General features: G+C 46.8%; 1 protein-coding gene and 1 non-coding gene across 2 annotated transcripts in view; both read right to left on the bottom strand.

The window, feature by feature from the left end:
* Positions 1-213: 213 nt before the first annotated feature.
* TRNAT-CGU (transfer RNA threonine (anticodon CGU)) lies at positions 214-286 on the bottom strand. The gene has a single exon. It is a non-coding gene; the product is annotated as a tRNA-Thr (tRNA).
* Positions 287-9,698: 9,412 nt separating this feature from the next.
* kn (EBF transcription factor knot) overlaps positions 9,699-14,917 on the bottom strand; it is a 136,286-nt gene continuing 131,067 nt past the window's right edge. Inside the window, exon 14 of the mRNA XM_075677209.1 lies at positions 9,699-10,007. Within this exon, the coding sequence (XP_075533324.1) occupies positions 9,898-10,007 (110 nt within the window). The 3' untranslated portion in view covers positions 9,699-9,897. The remainder of the gene's footprint in view (positions 10,008-14,917) is intronic.

Raw genomic sequence — 14,917 nt, 5'->3', positions numbered from 1 at the left:
CATAAAAAACAGCACTATATATATATATATATATATATATATATAATGGAGAAGAAAGGGGGTTAACCGAGGCGCCCGATTTTTCTTATTCATGTCGGAAGAAGTCAATGAACACTGACACCAAGGATAACATAGGGGAAATTACTTGTGCTCGATAAATGAAATAAAGACACGGTAAATTAATGGAAATCAACGAGGATGAAAAAAACAACTTGCCGCACGTGGGGAACGATCCCACAACCGTCGCATTACGCATGCGATGCTCTACCAATTGAGCTACCGCGGCGCCGTTTTTCCGTACACTATCTGAGGTATTCAGGATTATCTACTGGATCTAACCCTGGGAGTGTTAGCCAGCGGCACCACTCACGGACTTAGCGGTGTATGGGGAACATCCTTTGCGCCGCAGCCGCAACGAGGACGTGATGTTCTTTCGGGTGAAGGCAACTGGTCAATAAACCCACACATGCTACCTGAAGGCATCAATGTTGCCGGATTCGAGACCCTCATTATATAATGACTTTACAATGTCATTTTTTCCGTTACACATGCTCTGTTTTCGATACGAACGACAGATTACTTATTACAAAAGCCTCATCATTCAATCTAGCTCCACGTAATGTTTTTTCAGTGTGCCTTTAAAATCGCTCGATCAATACTTTCAGCGTGTTGCCGCTCTCCGGAAGGTCATGTCGCGATCTGTGTTTCTTTCACAGATGGCTTTTTTTGCTCACGTAAGTGCGGATAACTATAATGCGAATGTCGCGGATAATCTTAACGTCAGCGGCAGTAGTACAGCCAGAGATATCTTATTAATTACAGCGAACACGTGTGTGGGTAATTCGCCTGCTAGAAGCAAACTAGTACGTCATTCATGTAAGCGAAATGAGTAAACAACAGGCCGTCTAGAAAAGGCAGCTTTGCAGTGTTGTTTATCAGTCTACTACGGTCTGCTAGCCCTGCTTCAATCCGATATGACATTATGAATAAAATGTGGTCTGATGTTATATTGATTACGAATGGAAATGGCGAGTACAGTAAATATTTACTGAATCGAAAACCATTTACTGGTAATATCAATTGTAATGCACAACTCCCCGCGAGGAAAGTCCTTAATCAAGGAATGTACGTCTGGGATCGTATAATACGAAGTCAAAAGATAAAATGTACCTAAGATGTATGGACGCATTTGACCACGAAATACTAATAAAATAAAAAGTTCGCAGGACCAAAAGAGAAGTGAGCGGGTAAAAATCTGTACTACAAAGCATATCTGAATCTTCAGAAGAAACAAAATAACGGTGGGAGAGTTATTACCATTACCTTTCCACTGCGGCAAGATGGCACTCCAGAGGAGACAACTGCTAGTGACGAAAGCATATCGGAGGCATCCTTAGCAGAAGGTATTAATGTTTATTGACAGGCTGTAAATCTTGAAAGCACTATGCTGCCTACCGAGTTTTCCTGCTATTTTAACAATAGGGAACCATTGTTCATGAACGCAGCGGTATAGTCTCCTGAAGTATCTGCAGTGCTTGTTAACCTTACCAAAAGAACAAAAGCCATGATGTAGACGCTTCATAAATTATTATATTCTTTATAGATAACCACGGTGTTAGATTTATACGAGGTCTGTCCCAAAAGTTCATGCAGTATGTTTAAAAAGCTGATTTCACAAACTTTCAGATACATCCGTGTGGTCGCCTTCAAGAACTCTGTACGAGACAATACATTGGTTCCAGCTTTTCTTCCTTTGCTGGAAGCACCCTTGGAAGTTCCCTTGGAAGTTGCCTTCTGATAAGAGCTTCAGCGGTGATGTCATTTTAATCTGTGAAGTGCCGCCTTCCGCGGATCAGTTTGCATTGCAGGAACATAAAAAAAAAGCAGCGGCAAAGTCTAAATTTGGCCAGTAGGGAAAGTGTTACAACATAGTGGCGGACTTGCTGGCCAAAAACTGACGCACTATCGACGCAGATTCTACAGAGGCATTATTGTACAAAAACGCGGCGCGCAGGGCCTTTCAGACGCTTCAGAACCTCAACGTAGAGAGCCGCATTGACAGTCTAACCTTCAGGTACAAGTTCGTGGCGCACAATTCCATGGCAGGGAAAAAACACGATCAACATCAGTTTTAACTAGTTCTTTGTTCTTTCGGCGCTTTTTTAGCCTTGGCTCATCTTTCTTTTTTTACTGTATGTTCTGCGACTTCAGCTCAATGTGGTATTCGTAAATCCAGGTTCCGTCGCCCGGTGCCTATCGAATGCGAGAATTCGACGGTGTCGTCTTAAGTTTTCTAATCAATGCAATGTTATTTTCGGCCCAATTTTCTTCAGCTGTTTCAGCACCATCTTGAAGCAAACCGTTTTCTATTCCCAATTTTTGGTCGACTCTCCCAAACCAAGTGCATCTGCCATCATTCTAAGAATTAGTTGCCGATCCTTGAGCGCGAGAGAACGCACACGATTGAAGTTTTTCTCTTCCTACGAGTTGCAGGGGTGTCCGGATCCTGCATCATCCTTGGGTTCTTCACGGCGCTCCCGAAAACGGGTGAACCCACTTGAACACAGTTCTTTCATTTAGGGTATCTTTTCCATAAGTCTTTTGCAAGATTTAATAAATTTCTGCACCATTCTTGCCCAATTTCTCAAGTCATTTGGTCTTGATCGTTTGCTCCGTCTTTTCGTCGATCTCCATTTCAAAAGAATTCACTCGCGTGCCAGTTGGAGCATTGTTCTTGAAAACTGAGTTTGCGCAGCGCAAATAGAAAGGACATCCATGATCGCAAACAACGTTGACGAATGCTGCATTTCGACAAACAGTGAATATGGATTGCAGACCCACATAAATTTATGCCTTATCATACAGCAGTCCGGCTCGTAGTAGAGGTCAGCCGGTTCCTTTAGAGTAGAGAGAGCTTTATAAAGCGGGGCTGCTGCACCCTCTTCCACCTTTTTGCTGACGACTGCATGAATATTTGAGACAGACCCCGTGCACTCTATGCTCTGCTCTTTGTATACATATTTAAGCCAGGCCTGTTATCCGAAGTATTCCATCATCTCATGCAAATAGCTAAATCTGCGCTGTACAAAAATCACCTGATTTCAGTGATTCCTTCATCTCTGAAGCCACGTACAGCGACACACCAGCAGTGTCTCACAACAAATACTGCCATCATTCGACGTCGTGTTCATGCGCTACAATATTACCTGCAGTGTCCTCCGAAATACACGCACATACGCCGTGCACCCCTCTCGTAGTCAGCTTGGTGCACAAAACAGCGCAAAAATTACGAGCGCAAATGGCATATCCAGGAGAGCGAGTTCGATCCCTTGTGACGCATATTCGCCATGTCGGATGAGCAAGCTGCATGACGGGGAGACCGACGTACACCATTTTAAAAGCTGTCCCCGGATGAAACAAATACCTCACTAACAGACTAGCTTCAGTGCTAACTATAATTTTGAAAGGTCCAGAAAGTGTAACTCATACTTTACTGATTGACTTCTGTAAAAATCACACCGTCCTAAGAACGGTTCTAAAAAAAAGTAATCATAGATATACCGAGATAGCATAGCTTGATTCAAAAGTATAAATTACACCATCTTCTGAGTGCTGGAAAGCATCGTTCGTGTATCGCCGATTTTTCTCGAGCTTTGACTGGCTGCTTATAAAAAGACTTGAGGCGTATGGTATTCAGAATTCAGCACGTTCATTTATCACATTATACCTTGAGCAACCGTACGTCCTCGGTGAAAGATATAGCCGCAAGTCTCGCTAAAGGTAAAATTTTTTTCTCCTCCCGCTTTTAACCCTTATTGACGAGTGTTGTCTACAGGCAACATACGCGAAAATAATAATTATTGTTTTTGTCGAGTGTGGTGACCAGTACGAAGTTTCTGGCTAAATGTTTTCAGCCAACTCCGAACGACAGACAGCAAGCATCGTTTGTTAGTTTGGAGCAGGAATACTGGACGACGAAACAGAAGTTTGGCTCGCGACTCGCTTTGTTTTGAAAGCAAAGTCACAGGAGACAGGCTGATGCAAGTTATCCAGCTGCAGTGGTGTCTCAAACATCATGTCAAGCAAAAAAAATATACACCAATGGGTCACATATGGTGAGAGCTGTCTGTACAAATTCAAAACGAAGCCATAGTTGGCTTGGGGTGAAGCGCACTTCCAGTTTTCTTTTTGGTGTTTTTCCGGTATTGCTGAAAAAGTTCCCGCAAGATATATCTTTTTCATTTCGCTGATTATGCTTATTCTAGATATGTTTTGCACTTTCCCACAGAAAAACATTTCTTTGAGCGGGAGGGGGGTATTTATAGGTGTCTTTATTAAAGGCACATATAAATGTAAAATATAAATATACATATAAGTATAAAATATACACAACTGCCCATCAACGATACTGTAAACGCTCCCACAACTACAATATATGCTCTCTATGCTGATGAGGTAACTGCTCTATTATCTTCTTACATGGTCGCTGGTATGGTTGTACACGCTGTTGTCGCACTTAGGGTTAAAATAAATGAACCTGTTCGAATATCGATTGATCTATATTTTGGTGCCGAATGAATGGACGTCATAGAAAGCATACGAAAAGTAGATGCACAATTTAGGAGTCAACTGATTTTGGATGACTAAATGAATATGGTTGTAAGTAAGCTGTCTCGTATAACATGCTGACATTGGCTAGCTGCTAAAGCAAATGTGTTATATATTTGTATGTTTCTCACACACCTTAACTATTCTTAGATTGGATATTTATATATACATATATATATTACAGAAAAGAAAGCATATTACGTAATGAGAGTATGCCGCACACATGGCTTACTTCTCCCGAAGATGTCATCTAAAGAAATTATCTTGCTCCAGACATAACTAGAGGCAATCCAGAGGGCCCAAGAAAGGGCGGAACATCACGGTATTCCTGCCCCGACTTGGACGCGGCCAGCGGATCAAATAAAGTTCATTGTCTGTCTTTCTGTCTGTCTGTCTGTCTGTCTGTCTGTCTGTCTGTCTGTCTGTCTGTCTGTCTGTCTGTCTGTCTGTCTGTCTGTCTGTCTGTCTGTCTGTCTGTCTGTCTCACAGTTTCGGCTTAGAGCAGTGTAGTTAGAGGAAGAGGATTAATATAGGAAGACGATAAAATGTGAACAACCTACACACTATCAAGTCCATCTTTATGTCCCATGTATAAAAGCGCGTGGTCCGATCTTTGGCACGCACAGAAATGCCTAACTAATTATGGAACTATACAACCGCGTTTTGTTAGACAAGTTTAACTGAAAGGGTGGTGCCGATGCTTTCTATATTTATCGAAGCAGAGTTCTCCGAATTATTTTTGTCGTGTGCTATAGTCACCTGTGTTTCTTTTGGTTTTCTTTTCAGTGAATGCGTGTGGAGTACTTGCTGTGTCGCTGCACATTGGTTTATGCTTCATTGCACGCGCTCTCACCATGCACTGAAATTGTTACTTCGTCTTGTGTACACCAGAATCATTTGTCCATCCGCAGTGAATCTTACAGTGTAGTAGTTCATGACTGTTACGAGCTTACCTTCGTATTTCAGTCTGACCCTTGCACCATAAAACCCTATACATCATCACCATCATCATTATTCATCATTGTCATCTCCCCATTATTGTCATATCATCATGGCCATATCATTATTCATATGATCTACGCCTATTCGCCGATGACTGTGTTATTTACCGTCGTGTCACTACTCGCACTGACCAATCCATTGTGCAAAATGACCTAAATTCTATTGACAAGTGGTGCTCATGCTGGATGATGGAACCAAATATTTCCAAATGCAAGTTAATGCATGTATCACGTAAACGCTCTATATCTAAATTTCCATACAGTTTAGGCTTTGTGAAATTACCTGAGGTCGACAGTTACCGCTACATTGGCGTTATCATCACTAACAAACTAAATTGGTCGAACCACGTTCTGCAAATAACAGCCAATGCCTCAAGATCCCTGAACTATATTAAAAGATCCCTATCCTTGTCTCCTCCTTCGATTCGTAAACTAGCATATGAAATTTTCATCAGTACCAAATTAGAATACGCGTCTTCAATTTGGAATGCGCATCAGAAGTACTTGATTGACTCTTTAGAAGCTACTCAAAATCGTGCCTGCCGTTTTGTCTTATCGTATTATGACAACACTATCAGCTTTACTAACTTGAAATTATCTATTGGTCTGCCCTTTCAGTATCAAGACGTAAAATTTCACAACTCTGCCTATTCCATAAATTGTACGATAACTTTCCTGACCTTCGTTCCTCGCTTCTATTTCCTCCCGTGCGCTCATCACATCGTCTATTCAATTCTTTAAGTATCCAATGGCTCAAGTATCCAATGGTTCATGGTAGAAATCAGTCATTTCATTTGTCGGACCACATGTTTCGATTGCATTCATCATTTGAGGTATCAGTTTTTTTTTCTTCTGGTTCTTGCACTCTCCACCAAGACTAAGATCTAGCCTCGAGGGGGACACACGATATGTGTTTCCTTTGCGGTATCCGCTCATGGTAGGAGCCAATCTGGCTTCAAAGCTTCGGGTGGGACTACTCTGCCACGTGGCTCTGAGGACCGACGACAGATAATCGAGGAACGCGTTGCAAATGTGCGGCTTGTGTTGCTGCCGATGATGCTGAACGCATCCTTTGGCGCTCGGCTCTGCAACGCCCCTCGTAAGGCTCGGGATATTAAAGAAGTGTCAGAATGAAGCTCAAAGTGTCATGCAATCGGTAAAATAGAGAGAGAGAGAGAGTAAAACTTTATTTAATGTAAATAAAATAAGGCACGGTGGTTGGAGCCCCTATTCCAGGGCCCCACTGGCACGAGCGGCTCGCTGGGCTTGGTCCAGAAGAGCCAACTGGCTCTCCCGACCCTCGTCCGCAAGCCATGCCTCCCACTGCCTATTCCTCATTAGTGGATGTTGGTGTAATATGGGACTGTCTATGTGCGGAGGCCTCCTGGGGCACTTCCATGTGATGTGTTTTAGTGTGGGTGTGTCTGTGCACCACGGGCACTCGTCAGAGAACCTCCTGGGGTGTATTCTGTGTAGGTGGTGCAGGTTGGGGTATGTATTCGTCTGAATACGACGCCAGTCCCTCTCCTGTTCGCTGTTTAAATCGGAGTGAGGATGTCCAAAACGTCTCCGCTCCTGCCTTTGCTGTAGGAGGATGTCACGAGAATTCGGTGGAAGGACGTCGCTAGGCCATGCCGTTGCTCGGACGTTCAAACCTCGAGCAATACGGTCTGCCCTAGCGTTTCCTGCCAGTCGCTCGTGTGCCGGACACCAGACGATAGTGTGGTGCCCCACTAGTTGAGTGCCTAAAATTTTGATTATTGATTTGGGTGCCGTTCCTTGTAAAAACAGGCGGCAAGCCGCTTGTGAGTCGGATAATATGACAGCCGAATTGGTTTGGCGCTCGGCGTCCTGAATGGCCAAGGCAATGGCTGCAGCCTCTGCCACGCATGCCGAGGCGGTTTTGAAGGATGCCGTTGTTACATTGTTGTTGCATATAGAGACTATGGTGAAAGTGTCTGAGCTGGCTCGACTGGCATCCGTATAATACACCCCCGGTCCCATGCCGAAACGTTTGTGAAGGGTCTTTGCCCTTGCTCTGCGTCGTCCGGAATGGTACTTGGGGTGCATGTTTTTGGGAATTGGGGCCACCGCGATGTGCGATCGAACATTGCGGTCTATCTGTGCCGTTTCCTCTCCGCAATACTGGGGTCTCAGGGGAAAGCCTAACCTCGCCAATACTTCCCTGCCCTGAGTTGAAGAACAAAGTCGTTCTTTCTGGGAATATAACGTCGCGACTGCGTACTCGTCAAAAGTATTGTGCAGGCCCAGTCCCTCGAATCTCTCTGTGCTAGTGCATTCGGGAAGACTAAGGGCGGCTTTGAAGGCTTTTCTTATTAATGCGTTTGCCTGTTTAATCTCTTGGTTTGTCAAGGCCTGATACGGAAGGGCGTATGTGAGTCGGCTAATTACGAATGCGTGAACCAGGCTGATGGTCTCTCCCTCAGTTAGGCCGTCTCTGCTTCTTGCCACTCTCCTTATCATTCTGGCCACGTTTCCTGTGACCGCCTTTAGTTTTTGTAGGGTGTGAGATGTTCCAGCATTCTGCTGTATCCACATCCCCAATATTCTGAGTGTCTCCACTTCACGAATTGGCACCCCGTCGAGAGTCAGAGTGGGCGGCACCCAGTCCTTCTTTCTTGCGTACTTCGCACGCACCCGAATGAATTCCGATTTTTCAGGTGCGCATGCCATGTCCGCCGCCCTCGCGTATTCCACGACTGCGTCTATGGACTTTTGAAGGGTTTCTTGCTTGTCCCCGTAGGACCCCTGGTGAGCCCAGAACGTGATACCATCGGCATATATCGCACAACCGAGATTCGGGTGTTTATCTAGCTCCAGGGCTAGCTTTCTCATCCCTACATTGAATATCAGTGGAGAGAGTATAGCTCCCTGAGGGGTACCTCTGTCGGGACAGTTGAAGGTGTCGGACCTCGTGGAGCCTAATCCGATTGTGGCCGTGCGGTGGCTGAGGAACGAGCGCACGTAGTTATAAATTCGCGTTCCGCAGTTCACCGCTTCCAGTCCCTCCAGAATAGCGTGGTGGGAGATGCTGTCGAAGGCCTTTTTGATGTCCAATGCCAGTACAAATTTATCTTCCGGCCCTCTGTTGGGGTGCAGGACCTCGTGCTTTAGTAGTAGAAAAACGTCCTGCGCTGACACGTGGGGTCGGAAACCGAAAATGTTGGAGGGGAACATGTTGTTTAGCTCTATGTGGTTCGAGAGCCGGACCTACACAACCTTTTCAAAGAGTTTCCCCGCGCACGACGTTAGGGAGATGGGTCGAAGGTTGTTGATGTTACGAGGCTTACCTGGTTTTGGAATAAGAATAATTTTTGCTTCCTTCCATTCTTTTGGAAGGACGCCGTCCTCTGTCCAGACCTGGTTTGGCGCCGATTCTATGTAGTGCGTGAAATTAGCCAATTTAGTGCGTAGCGTGCAGCAATTCCATTGCCAGATTTCAATGTGTCCGGTCTTTGTGTTGTTTGCCATATTATCCATGGATATTACTGTCGCTATCAGTGTGCTCTATAGCTTTCGGTGTCCTGGTAGGAGCTCCCGGACTTTGACTGACCCTCTTTCGGGGGACGGCTGCTGCTTTTGTTTGCACATCCTCTACCATTCGTTTGAGTTTGTGTAGCTCTGCGAACATTAGTTGCATGTTTTGTGCTAACTGTTCCAACGTTAACGAATGAGTGCTGGAGGCGGTACTTTGTTGCAGTGATGTTTGTGGTGGTGATTTGGAAGTGTGGTCCGCAATTTGTTTGGGTTGCTGTAAAATAGAACTCTCGGCAACTTGACTTATAAACTGCGGAGAGTTAATAAGCTGTATACACTCCGGCTCTTTACTTTCTTTTTTTCTTTCTTTGGCATCATACGCACAAGGCCCAGCGGCTGAGGACATGTTACAGCCTGCCGACCGATGTTTTTAGACGACACCGGGCTGCATGTCGGTATTGCGTTTACACCGGAACAATCGAAACTGCGCAGCAGGTCGCAGCGATTGGGAGCGCAAAGAGCGCCGCCATGCCACCCGAGCGGGCCTTGACGACAGTTCGTGGCCCACTAAACGAGAACAGGTGTGCGAAGCAGGACATTTATTACGAAATGACACGGGCTGCGGCCGCAGGAGCTGGGCGGCGCCTGTGCCAGCGCCTGCGCCACGCAGCGCTCTCTGTACAGGGTTCCTCCTACGCGATGGATATGTACACACGGGCTGGGAGGAGGGCAGCGTGGTAGAAAAAACGAGTCCATGATAATACACATTGTACAAGACGACCGCTCAGCGTCACTTGGCACCCGAGGTGACGATGGAGCCGCCGTACGACTGGCCGTTGCACGTGGGCAGCGCGAACGGGTTCATGGCGGCGAAGTGGGATGGCACGATGCCCCCCATGCCTGCGGAGAAAGAGAGAATGACGTCACCGCGCGAAACGACAAGTGGCCGCTCGGCACTCCCGAGGTGCAGTGCTCGACAGTCACGCGAGTGCACTGCGACTGTCCCACGACATTTTCTGACGTTGGCACACGACAGACCGAGTGTTGCGCAAAAATAAACTGCCCCGAACGCTGGCGACATGCTTTCAGTAAACCGAAACATATTCGGCAAGCGGAACTATAACATGATCTTCAATTGTAGCGCGAAGTGACACAGACAGAGACTAGAAGCAGACAGGACGTGCGCTCGTCCTGTCCGCTTCTAGTCCTTGTGTCACTTCGCGCTACAATTCAAGATCGTGTTAGCGTACCAACTCGCCCAACTTTCTATCATTTTGCAAGAATAACTGTGTTGTATGACAAGACTTACTAATTTAGATCTGAGATTTTGCGTGCTAAATTTAAGATCTGATTTTGAGGCACGCCGTACTTAGGGACTCCGGATTAATTTTGACCAGCTGGGGATTTGTTGCGTGCACCTGAATCTAAGTGAGCGAGTGTTTTCTGCATTTCGCTCCCAGCCGCCGGGATTTGATCCCGCCACCTCGAGGAACGCCATACGCTTCCGTGGCGGATCCCGGCATCACTTCTAGCTAGGTGTACAATGTATTTTAGTGTGTGCTACGCCGCATTGAGCTGTGTTGGCCAGGCGTTGCGTTCCCAAGGGCACGGCAGCAAAATCGGATTTAGGAAGTCTTTCTGCCTTCCAGATCGACCCCTGTACCACAGAGACAACGTCTACACGCGTTCATCCTTCCGCGTTTTTTAGATATTTGTCACTATGGCACGTAAAACGCAACGGAGTTTAGCGAAAATGGCGCATAAAAGTAATTAGAATGTGCCATTTTGCAACCATGGAGCTTCTGGCGCTCCCCAGCCAAAGGATGATACAGAGTTTAAGTTCTCTTTTTCTTCTATGGACCCATAACTTTTGCTTGGTGACGTTTTGTTGTTGTGGGCGTAGTCGCGGCGGCCACACTCTTTGCTGGCTCAATGCAAGGTGCCAGGTTTGGGACTACATTGCACCAACAACATTGCCGATGGCCGTTCTTTTCCACAATATACCGACATTGTTAGAAATAAAGCAGTCAAAGGTCCATGGATGGTGACAGAATGCTTCGCCATCGTTAGCAAACGCTTAACTAACGATGAAAAAAATGTGTTACTTTTCTCAACAGATCTTTATTCTTCTATTACACAGACGCGAAAGCGGCCGTGTACTTAGATTTAGGTGCACATTAAAGAACCCCGGGTGATCGACGTTATTCCGGAGACCCCCACTACGGTGTGCCTCATAATCAGATCGCTATTTTGGCCCGTAAGACCCCATAATTTAATTTTTTGCACTGCCTAATTTGTGGTTTTACCGTGGGCTCCCAAAGCCAATCGGGCTACCGATCTTTGGTTAACTTCCAACCCCGACGAGATTTCTGATTTTAAGCACAGAATGACATTTGCCAACGTTAACGCTCGCACCATTATTTCTTTCCAGATTCCGCGCACCACTTCATATCTATTGTGGCCCCAACGTGCTCTATGCTTAATTATTGCTGCATTCCGCTTTCCCTTTATTTCCACATTATCTTGGTGGGTGCTTGAGTAAGTGTTTCCTTCGAATATGTATAAGCCGAGGTATTTATATAGCTTAACTAGGGGTTTGACTTGATGTTGAATTGACACCACGTAATTACTAGTGTCTTCACTAAAGAACATAATTCCTGATTTTTCTGTGCTAAACTTAACATTTGTCGCTGCGTTGACATTGATATTTGCAAGTGTCTGTAAATCTCTTGCATTTTCCGCTAGTAGCACTATGTGGTCCGCATACATCAGTCCGGGGACCTTCTGCTGCACCATATGTTCATTGCGCATGTAGGATAAATCAAACCCTAATTCAGTGTTTTCCAGTCGTCTCTCTATGTCCTCAACATAAAGCTCGAACAACAATGGAGACAGAGGACATTCATGATTTAGATCTTGGTGAACTTCCAGCCCTTCATTATATGTTCGGCCTTTCTATGCAATTTGTACTCGGTTGTCTCTATACAACTCTCTCAGCAGCTCCACGAAATCGTCATCTATGCCTTCGTGCTTGAGATTCTCTCGTAACAGTTCCCTGTATACGTTATCGTAGGCTCCTTTAATATCCAGAAATGCTATCCGTAAAGGTCTATTCTGAGCTACTGAATCTCTGTGCACGGAGCTAGTACAAACGTATTATCCTCTAAGTGACTGCCTGGTCTGAACCCATTCTGTAGTTCCACCAGTACATAATTTTTTTCTTGCGTCCATCTTACAGAAAGAAGGCAAGAGGGGCGGCTTCCATGACACAGTATCTTGCTGGCATAAGTATTATCCGCGGAAATTGTGCAGAAAAATTGAGCTCTCAGACGACACATACAAAAATGCACCTAGTGTACGAGCCTAACAAGGAATGAAATGGTAGAATACAGAAAACGACTTCTCATCCATATCGAACGAATGGTGCGCTTGGTGGCAGATAGAATGCGGAATGCTTTATCCGTGTGTTCCACGAACGTTGCGACAGCACTGCATCGCCCATCGTATATTCTTTCCTTTGTCTTGTGCCTAAGCGCTGTCTTTATCTATCATCCAAAACTAACCAGCCATAGCGCCTAAACATGTTGGTGACGTCGTGTAGCCGTGGCACTGCTACCGTGGTGCAGACATTATACTTCAAGTTGTGAAGTGAGTACGAAATGTGCTTACTATAGCGAGCTTTCCCGAGAATGTACCTATAGCTTGAAGTAGAAAGAAAGCGCCAGGCGAAGGCTTCAACTCTCCGCCTCTTCTCTGAGTGCACGTGCGGCTGCGAAAAGTCGCTCAGCACAGCGCGCACACTGCCGGGTGCGCGAAATAACTCTGCGTGATTGCCACAGGCTCAGCGTGTCTTGGCAAGAACGTCAGTTGCACGAAGACGCACAAACAGCGTCCTCGATCCGCAGCGCAAAACTAGGGCGTTCATGCAAATGCACCACGAAATGAGGCTCGCAATACTCTACGGCGTCTGGCTGCCTCACCGAGAAGGCCAGTATGAGGGAAGGTTTAACACGAGCGAGAAAGGAAGCTCTGGCAATAACGCTCTGGCCGTCGCGCCGTCGGCGTCGCTGCAGCCGGGAGGCCCGCGCGAGAGGAGCACACGCACCGTTCAAGAGTCCCGGCGACCCGGGCAGCGGCCCCGCGGCGGCATACGTGGCGTTCGCGCCGCCGGCGTACGGCCCCCCGGCTGTGGCGGCGCCGCTGCTGCTGTGCGGCGTCGAGGCGTTCGAGCCGTAGCCCCGAGGCGACACGCTGCTGCTCTGCGAGCGGCCGTACTCTGCAAGCGGCGGCAGCAGTCAGTGGGCCAAAGTCCAAGCTCCTCCGCCCCATCACATCCGTGCAGCACACGCCGTTCGACGCCAGCGTGTCTCTCGCGCACGTCGTGTCTGGGCGAAGGCCCGAGGCGCGCCGAATACTGTGCGTCTGTACGTACGTTCAAGTGACAGCCGCTTCCTTGCACACTTAGCTCTGGCGGTGCTGCACGAAACTGGTGAGGCGGAGTGTAGCGTACACAGCGAATTTCTCAGAGATCAAGGCGGGTGCCTCACAGTTCTCGAAACGGTGCCGTCGCGCAATTTTTGCTGCGGCGGCACTACCGGCTGCAGCACACGGAGCAGCATTCATTTGCGAACATTCAGAGCACGTGGTCGTAGCGATGCTTTTCGTGGCAACGTATGGCTTGCGTAAAGAAGACACGCCGTTTTAAGAGAACGAATAACACGAAATTGCAGACAAAGTCACTCAGTCGTAGTTTTTTTGCCCTAATCTCCTAATGAGAACAAAAACCTCGCGATAAGCCTCGTCACGTCATCAGGTCACGGTGATGTTGACAGATATGCTGCGACCGCTGATTAACCCAACACCTACAGAGCGGCGTATCCTCGCTTACGCCTTAAATATAGAAAGGGAGAGACATGTCACCCAAGGCCGACTAACTTGGCTTCTTGTCGTTACCCTTTCAAGCGAGCCTCAAGAATAGGAAGGTGACAGCCATTACAATGGGCCGGACGCTCGTGTCGCGTACTAAAGATCGCTGCTATAGCGATTCCCATTGTGATCTCGTGTAACGAGCACACCCTTGTCTTTGACGAGGAGGACACAGTACAAAACCCGGCCAATTTCATTAACTGAAGGCGCCTCTGGTTCGGAGCGGACCTTAAGAACGAAAGGCTTTATGAATACCACTTCTGATTGCTACTATAGGACGGCTACGGCGAATCGCAGATAAATGTGTCATACTTATCAGTTATCCAGGCTCTGAGATTTGCTGTTAGGCTATAGTCTGTGATAATGACGCACATATGCACACATAACTGCGACTTGGCTTTTGCACGGTCACTTATCCTCAATAAGCAGAAAGCAGCGATAACTCATTCCTTTCCGTCAATGTACTGGTTCCATTCGTGTTCAACCTGAAAAATAGCTAGGCGTGCAGTCATTCTAGGAACTCTCAAGTCTGTCAAACCAGACCTCACAGAAATATTGCTGAATCCGCTTCAGTAACTTTTTGGCATGTTCGCCGTCGCCGCCTTCTCATTTCAAGCCTCAGCTTTCGCCCACGTGCTTCTGCTGTTCGGAGAGGCTAAAAGAAAACGCGATGTTTTGCCCCGTGCTGATTGCTGCTTCCCAGCAACAAAATATCCATGCTTCAACTGCGAGAGAAAGTGAAATATTGGGCTCGCTCATGGAACACCCATCTTATACCTCGCACATCGCCTGCGATAACAGGTTGTGCTCGGCGCTGCCACGAAGCACGTCCAAGGCATCTGCACTTTCGAACCGTCTAACGAAATGTGTCCCTAAGCTGCAAT

The sequence above is a fragment of the Dermacentor variabilis genome, unplaced genomic scaffold, assembly GCF_050947875.1.
Source record: "Dermacentor variabilis isolate Ectoservices unplaced genomic scaffold, ASM5094787v1 scaffold_12, whole genome shotgun sequence".
Lineage (NCBI taxonomy): Eukaryota > Metazoa > Arthropoda > Arachnida > Ixodida > Ixodidae > Dermacentor > Dermacentor variabilis.
The sequence above is the reverse complement of the archived record's forward strand: the minus strand, read 5'-3'. Positions and strand labels throughout refer to the sequence as shown.